General features: G+C 25.1%; 1 protein-coding gene across 1 annotated transcript in view; it reads right to left on the bottom strand.

Moving 5' to 3' along the window:
- Positions 1 to 1,293, bottom strand: part of LOC101496943 (probable indole-3-pyruvate monooxygenase YUCCA10) — a 2,989-nt gene extending 1,696 nt beyond the window's left edge. The window contains exons 1-2 of the mRNA XM_004494264.4: positions 576 to 1,293; positions 231 to 464 (exon numbers count right to left, since the gene is read on the bottom strand). Coding sequence (XP_004494321.1) covers positions 231 to 464; positions 576 to 1,193 — 852 coding nt within the window. The 5' untranslated portion in view covers positions 1,194 to 1,293. The remainder of the gene's footprint in view (positions 1 to 230; positions 465 to 575) is intronic.
- Between the last annotated feature and the right edge of the window lie 7,168 nt (positions 1,294 to 8,461).

Genomic DNA, 8,461 nt, shown 5'->3' on the forward strand with positions numbered 1-8,461 from the left:
CCTCTTTCTGTCCTACAATAATCGATTATTTGCAAAAATAAAATTGTCTTAAAATGAACGATTCTCTCAATTTCTAGTACGCTTTTTTTTCAATTATCACCGTAAATAACTCATACAAATGTAATGTTCTGCGTTCCAATTCAAAACATGACGTCCAATTTAACAATACAGATATTTGTCTAAATTTCAGAATCAGCTAATTATTTATGTGAAACCGAAAAAAGATGTACCTTTAACTCTCCAGACTTAATTTTGTGATAGGTTCCTACATCAACAACTGGATACTTGCCGTAGTTGAGTTTCATATAAAAGGGGCCCTCATTGGGCCGGCGAAGCCCATAATTCGTGATATCCCCATAAACTATCCAACTAAGCATCACAATGAGTGAGTCCACTGTGCCCAACGATAAATACTTCATCAGAAACAACCCCAAATCCATCATCCCTCTTGATATCAAATGAAACTGTGCACATTCCATTGCATAATTAATCAATCATATTATGCATATAACTTTTTTAACTCAAACTTATAAAACCTAAATTTAACAAATTTTATTAATAAAAATGGCAATTACCTGACTTCGAACAACAATGGAAGTTTTGGCACCATGGTTGATAAGGTCCAATGCAATTTCCATGCCAGAATTCCCAGATCCAACAACAAGAACATGTTCATCTTTAAACTCTTTTCCATTCTTATACTCAGTTGAATGAATCACCTTTCCAGTGAAACTTTTCAACCCTTCAATTTCAGGTATAAAAGGATCACTAGTTTCTCCAGTAGCCACCACCAAAAATCTTCCATCATATTCCTCAATCTCACCACAAACCTTATTCATAGCTTTCACTTTCCATTTCTGAGAATCTTGATCATACTCTGCAACATCCACTGTTCTGTGGTACAGAGGGTTGATTTTGAAATGAGAAACGTAGTCTTCTAAGTACTGGAGAAACTTATCCTTAGAAATGTATGATGGAAAAGAAGAAGGAAATGGTTTGTGAGGGAGTTGGCAAAGATGTTTTTTGAGGTGAAGGTGAAGACGATCATATGCATATTTGTTCCATAGAGAAGCAAAACAATCTTCTCTTTCAAGAATTATGTAAGGAATAGATTTGTTTGTTAAGCATGCAGCAACAGAGAGACCAGAAGGCCCAGCTCCAACAATTATTACTCTTTCATCATTTTTCTCCATTCTTTCTCCTCTTTCTGTGTTTTCTTCATTTGATATGTATATATATAACTAAATGGGTGTGTGAAAGTTAATGATAGTTTAAAGATGGTAGTTTTATGCGTAAGAGAAATGATACATGGACACCTAATTTTCAAACACTTTATTTTTTCTCCATCCGTGTATATTTAAACTTAATGTAACTTTTTTGCAACACATTATGATTAATCACATGCGTGATATTTTAGAAAGAATTATGATAAAAATCAAATTTTAATAATAATCTAACGTATGATTTATTGATAATGTGTGTAAATTAAATTTGTATTTTTATTAAATCATCAATAGATCACATCAATCCTTTGGCAAAACTAACTTAATTTCTTTGAGGTAGTCAAATATTTTAATATAGGGGAGGGATCAAATTATATAATGTTACATTGTTTAATAATATATTTACTCATACAAATTTTATAAAATTTATCGTTGGATTGCAAATTTATATTCTATAGACCACTCATGTCAAAATTTACAAAAATCTAAAATCATTTGATTGATGATTCAACTTCACAAAGTTAATGAAGTTTAACAAAAATGCATAAACGTTAATTCTCATGTATCTCAATAACACATTATACGATTTTAGATTTTTACATAGATGATATGTATGATATAAACTTTCAATTTCATGGTAGATTTTATAAATTTTTTTTACCGATTAAAATGTTATTGAGTAGTATAACATTACGTTGGTGTATTTTGATAATTCTTTTTTAATATATATATATAAATAGACAATACTCTTTATATATATATAAATATATATAAATAACACCTAAAGTAATACTCTTTATGACAATGATTAATTATTTATAAAATTATTCACATAACTAATTATAATTTGTCGATGGTTTAAAAATTTTTTTGATAATGCATATAAATTAAATTAAAAAAAATAATTGAAATAATTTTTAGAAAATCATTATAATGTTAAAACTCAAAAAATAAGTAACAATGGAATTAAATGATATAAGTTTAGTGATATAATCAAGTAACATAGTTACTTATACACCTAATATTATGATATTGAACTCAGAAGTCTAAATTCAATTATAAAATTTAAAATGTTAGATTGAACATATACTTCAAAGTTAAATAAGTTAATTATGGTGAAATTTACATCAACAAAACATTATAACATTGAATCTCGAAAAATAGAAATGAGTAGAACTAAATAATACTAGTGTATAGCCCTAACAAATAAGGAATGTGTTACCACTTTAATAAATTTATTTAATTTAAAAAAAAAAAAATATATATATATATATATATATATTATCAAGCACGGGTTAGGTTTTCGCAGCATAAATTTCTTTGAATTTTTAAAAAATTAATTTTTGATAAAGTTTGATTTATACAATATTTTTGTAATAATATTATAATACGCACATTTGACATTATATTTTAATATTACATGTATAATATGTTAGATGATATATACATATATTGATTTATATAATTAAATATTATAATATTTATAATTTTATATTTAAAGGGAGATTAATCATTTTATCTTAAAAAAAGAGAACAAAATTAGTGATTTAAAAACTATAATCAAAACTTAAAAAATAACATCCTAAAATATATAACATCTATAAACCAAAAACAAAAAATAAAAAAATATTTTCAAATTTTATTTATTAATTATTAATAAAAATATGTTTTTTAATCTTACAAAATTTTCTCAACAAATTTTTATATTTACTTTGAATCTATAATGGCAACTATAATTTGACAACTTAACACTTAACTATTATCTAACTATAATTTCAAAACAACTATAATTTGATTTGACATTTACTTTTGACAAATATTCCGCTTTTATATTATATAAAACTGATATTCACTTTCTTTATCACTTAATATCTGATATCTCATCTATTATTCATTTTTAATAGAAAACTGCAAATATTAAAAAAAATTACTTTTTTATCCTGATTTTTTTAATTACATTTTTCTCTCCAATTTTTTCTTATCAACTGTCAACACGTTGAGTATCGTATAGAATAGAATATAATTATTCCTATTGCTCTAACTTTTTTAGGAAGATAGCTTTACGTTTTCTGTAAACTTTTATTTCTCTTTTCTTCTTCATTCATAAAAAAAAAAAGGTTGGTTTTTCAGTTATTTCTTGACATAGAATCACCTATGTGTTTTATTGTTTTTGTTTCCTTCGTTTTAGTCTAAATAAATATTTTCCACACAAATTAAGTTATTTTTCGTGATTTTATCGTATCAAATCGATGTTTTATTTTTTATATTAGTGTGGTGTTTGTACGTTTGGTTTAAATTGATAGATCAATTTCAATCAATTATTGATTCAATTCATAACTAGATTGTCAACATTGCAGATCCAAAGACATGTGTACGCCAATCACTTTGATTTTGTCACATTATTTGTAAATATTATGTTGTATTATGTTATTAACATAAATATTATAAATATATTTGTAGATTTATCATTTTTAATTTTAATGATATTGAATTTATGTTTTTATTTGATGTTACGAGTATATTTGCATATTCATCGTTTTCTTTTTATTAAAAAACAAACTTTTTATTAAAAAACAAAAGAGAAAAAAGAATAGAATATAACTCATTCACCACTACTCTTTTAAACAATGTGTTAAATTAATTTTTCGTATTCCAGTCTACATACTTCTTCTATTAAGCAATGTAATAAATTCATTTATAAAAGTGAAAAATATATATATACATTTATTATTTTAACTACTAAATTATTATCTATTTCTTTTTCATAAATAGACCTTCAAATAGTTAAAAGAATGTCATAAAATTTAGATATTGTACTTTCTCATTTAATATAAATACATACATATAAGCAAATGTTAGTATATTGTTATCTCAAAATTAAGTATATATTAAATAAATAAATTTTACTAAATGAAACAATTATATAAATTTATACCTATATGAGTACCATCCTATAGCGGAATGTAGTGTTGACCCCTAAAGTTATAATTAACCAATCCATTAATTATTAACTCCCCATTTGAGGAATTCCTAATAAAAAAAAAAGTAACCACTTGAGGTTCGGTATGTAGTGATCACGAAAGAATGTCGTGGATCTAGTTGGTCTTCTTTTTATTTTATCTATCTCACGATGATGAGTGTCATTTTTATTTATAAGATGTTATAATTAAAATATGTTTTTATTAAAGTGAAATTTATTATAAAAAAATTGATTTTTTTTCTACTATTTGATCTAATTAGTGGCGGTATTTCTTACTTCGTGCATATGAGCTAACTAAAATTATTCCACCTTCAATTGTTTGATTTAGTTACTACACAAGTATAAAATAGTAATAGTATGTTGCGAACAATAAGTGATAAATAAATCAATATTAATATGACGTGTTTAATTGTGTTATAAAAAAATAGTATTAATAAATATTGATTCACTTAATAAGAAATTGTCACTATTCTATTATAAAAAATTGGTAAACCCACGTCTCACTGTCACTGCTTTCTAAACCTTTCGAAAATATCCATTCACTTGGAAAAAAGAAACAGCCATTGCATTTACCATTATCGTTTAATCCAATAAATAATTCGAAACTTAATCATATCCAAGATCAGCTGAATGGCCCAGATTACTTTTAGATTCTAATCTTTTTTTTTTAGATTCTAATGTATTTTTCTTCTAGATTCTAACTTCTAAACTAATAAATTATTAGGTTATATTTTCCTCAAAATAAATATTTGTGTATATTAATAGACATGTCTTAATTTCAAAGACCGTGATTTTCAAATTATGAATTATTTTTCATAAGTAACGCTATAATATTGTCTTTAATATTTTTTTTAAATCACATTATATCATAAACAATAAAATTTACATCACACCATCTCCACGTATAACTAAAATTTGAGAAATGAATGGATAATAACTAACCCCTCACTAATAAAGTGTCTTAATGGATACAATGCCTTGTTTGGTAGGGTGAGAATAAAATTAGACTTTATTTTAAAAGAATCCAAAGGTTCAATCAACAAATGAAAAACCCCTTTCAAAATTAATACATGTATTTAGTATTATGATTCTGTATGAGTTGAGGCAACTCAACTAACTAAACTCGAATTAATCTAAAAAAACAGGTGAGTTAGATAGATCCATGTGAATGAACGATCTTGATTGTGCAAAATAGCAAACTGTTAAAAAAAATTGGATGCTGAATAAAATCATACTGAACACATTTTATTCAGGTAATTAATTTTTTAAAAATTATTTGATAACTTTATGGAGAAAATATTTTTATGCAATTTTAGAAATCTTGTAACTTTGGTTATGTTTATATTTGCAATGCAAATATTTTATGATGAATTTTATAATTTTAATACTCTCATTCTTTTTATGATGAATCTATGTTGGCAATGCAAATATTTTATATATATAAAATGTTAAAAAAAATAGTAAAAATAAATTATACCATATTTTTAGAAAGAATATGATACTTACCATTAACAATTATATTAAAAAAAAAAGTGGGAAACTCAGTATCCAATTCAATCCAAAAATAAACAGTATCCAATTCAATCCAAAAATAAATAGTTTGATTCAATCCGAATTAATATTATATAATAGAGTTTGAATTTTGATTTTGGCTAAAGTCAGCCCAAACCAACCTGCTATAGCCCTATCTAGTATAACATCCCATTCATTCTAAGAGGATATATAAATTTAATTGAATAAAGTATGTGAAGGATTTGACTGTTATAGAAAGGCAAAACTACTTCAGTTAACTTAATTTAATTTAAAGTTTTAAATAAAATTTTTGTTGTTATCAAGTTAGTTATTTATTTTGAAAACATTTTATTCGGTTAAATTAATTTTCATTTTTATACTACTTACTACTCTAGTTTTAAATATAGTATAAAATTAGTCAATTTGATGTATTTATGTTTATGCTCATTAAATGACTAGGTTTAACGGTTGGTTTGTTTGTTTTTTTTAATTCAATTTATTAATTTACACTTTAGTCCACCTATTTAAAAAATTCACATTAGCAAAATCTTAGTCAAAATTTGAGTTGGAGACTAAGAAATCAAAAAAAGATTAAAAATATTCAAAAAATTAAACTCAAAATTGTACAATTGAAAAACAAGGGGGGTCAAGAGTACATTTGAACTTCTTACATAATAATTGTATACAATAATCTAAGAAAATAAGGCCAGGTAATAAAAAAAAACGGGTTTAAAGATATATCCTTTCACTTAAATAAAGTTTTTATTAATAAAGATGTGATGATATCCTAAAATGTCCACCTTATACAAGAAGAATCAATCAAGTAATAGAACAAAAGATCCAAAATTTTGGTTGAAAGTATAATTTTTATAGATGCTGATGCCTCTAATTTATTTTAGCTATATCTTGAGCTTTGGATGTTCCATTGATATGATATTTGGTATGTTAAGAAAATTTCGAAAACTGTCTACAAATCTTATTTTAGATTGAAGAGAAAATTAGGCCTCTTTTATGAGAACAAAAGCATAGAAATTGAGGACATGATTAAGAATAGTGGGCTGTACTTTTCTTTTTATTGTTTGATTTATAAACTAAATTGTAATAAAATGTGTTGGATACTGAAGCATAGGACTAGGCCCAAAATATTTAGTTTTAGTGTGTTATTTTCAATTAATAAATAATGGGCTGGACGGTGCATAAACCAAGACTACAAATGAGGTGCATATGCATTTGAAAAGAGTGGTACCAAGAGACCTAACAAGGGTGCAATATCACTTATTTGGTGCAGAAGAAATCAACCTTCGATGCTACATAGCTAATGGAGTATTTTTGAGGTTTGTAACCTCCAACTCATTAATAAGGCACAAGATAGTAAAAAGAGTAGTTGTTACACTTGCAACCAAGACAAATCCTAATAAATGCGACTTCCTTTATTTCCTTTAAAAAAGGGTACTTCTTGATATATATTTCGAAATTAGTGAATTAAAGAGAGCTTGAATTTTGAAAATAATTTTTTTTATTTTATTTGAGAACATACATCCCTTTTTTTGTTGTATAATGGATTATTCTTTTTGTTAATTGGTGATTATTTCCTCAAGATTTGTAATTCATTTTCTTCACATTAGCTTTAGTGTGACGCTTCCCCATTTATATATCTTTTTTATTTTATTTTTCTAGTTATTTTTTATTCTTGTTCTTTACATATATGCAATTTATAATTTTTGTTGTATACTATTTCTTGCCTTGACAATCATTTTGTAAATCGTACATGCAAATGGTTAATGCAGTATATAAAGAATGACGAATCAACCGTTCAAATCACATCGATGTCATTAGAAAGAGACAAATATAAATAATTTTTTTAAGTGTTTTTTGAGCCATAATATCTTGCATAAGAACACCATCTTCTCACCTTAAATATAGAAAAACAATCAAAAGTAAAAAATGACAAACCATATATGTACTGCACGTAAGGTTAAAAATATGTTAGATCCAATTAGACTTAATAAGACATGAGTTTGACCTACATTGAAAAAGTTAGCTCCGAGTCTGAATAGACATTTTTCAAAGTACGACAAAGTTTGAAAATTTGTTTAAACGTCTACTTCACTATTGTTTGATGAAAGTTTACACCACCTTTATGTAGGCTTTTGTAAATAAACGAAAAAATTAACATGTCAATGAATTTAAATTCTATTTTGATATATAATATTTTCTTTTAGAATATCACACCATATTTTAATTCTATTTAATAATAATACTTTTTAATATGTCAAACATCGACGTAAACTAGTATGTTTGAATTATAAAAAATATTAACAAATTTTTAATTTAACAAAAAAAAAAAAACTTAATATCATAATAAAAATAATAATAAATTTTTTATTTATATTTAATCAAGTAAACTAGTTTGACAGGGTTAAAAGACTTTTTCAATAACCTATAGTGAATTTTATTTAACTAAATATATACAAACTAAGTTGATTTGGCCTTGGCCTATTACAGACTAGGGTATAAACCTTTGATAATTGGTTGACCTATTTCCACTCATAACTAGGTGAGCACGGTGCACCACAAGAGAATGTTAGATATACATATAAAAGTTTTAATTTATATCTCTAAATCTAAATCTAATGCTCCAACATGTGCAATGGCCGTAAAGTATCCAATTCTCAATAACCATACAAAAAGTAATTTAACATATATAAAAACATCAATTGGATCCACCACTAAGCACACGGCATTC

This window comes from Cicer arietinum, chromosome 3 (genome assembly GCF_000331145.2).
Source record: "Cicer arietinum cultivar CDC Frontier isolate Library 1 chromosome 3, Cicar.CDCFrontier_v2.0, whole genome shotgun sequence".
NCBI lineage: Eukaryota > Viridiplantae > Streptophyta > Magnoliopsida > Fabales > Fabaceae > Cicer > Cicer arietinum.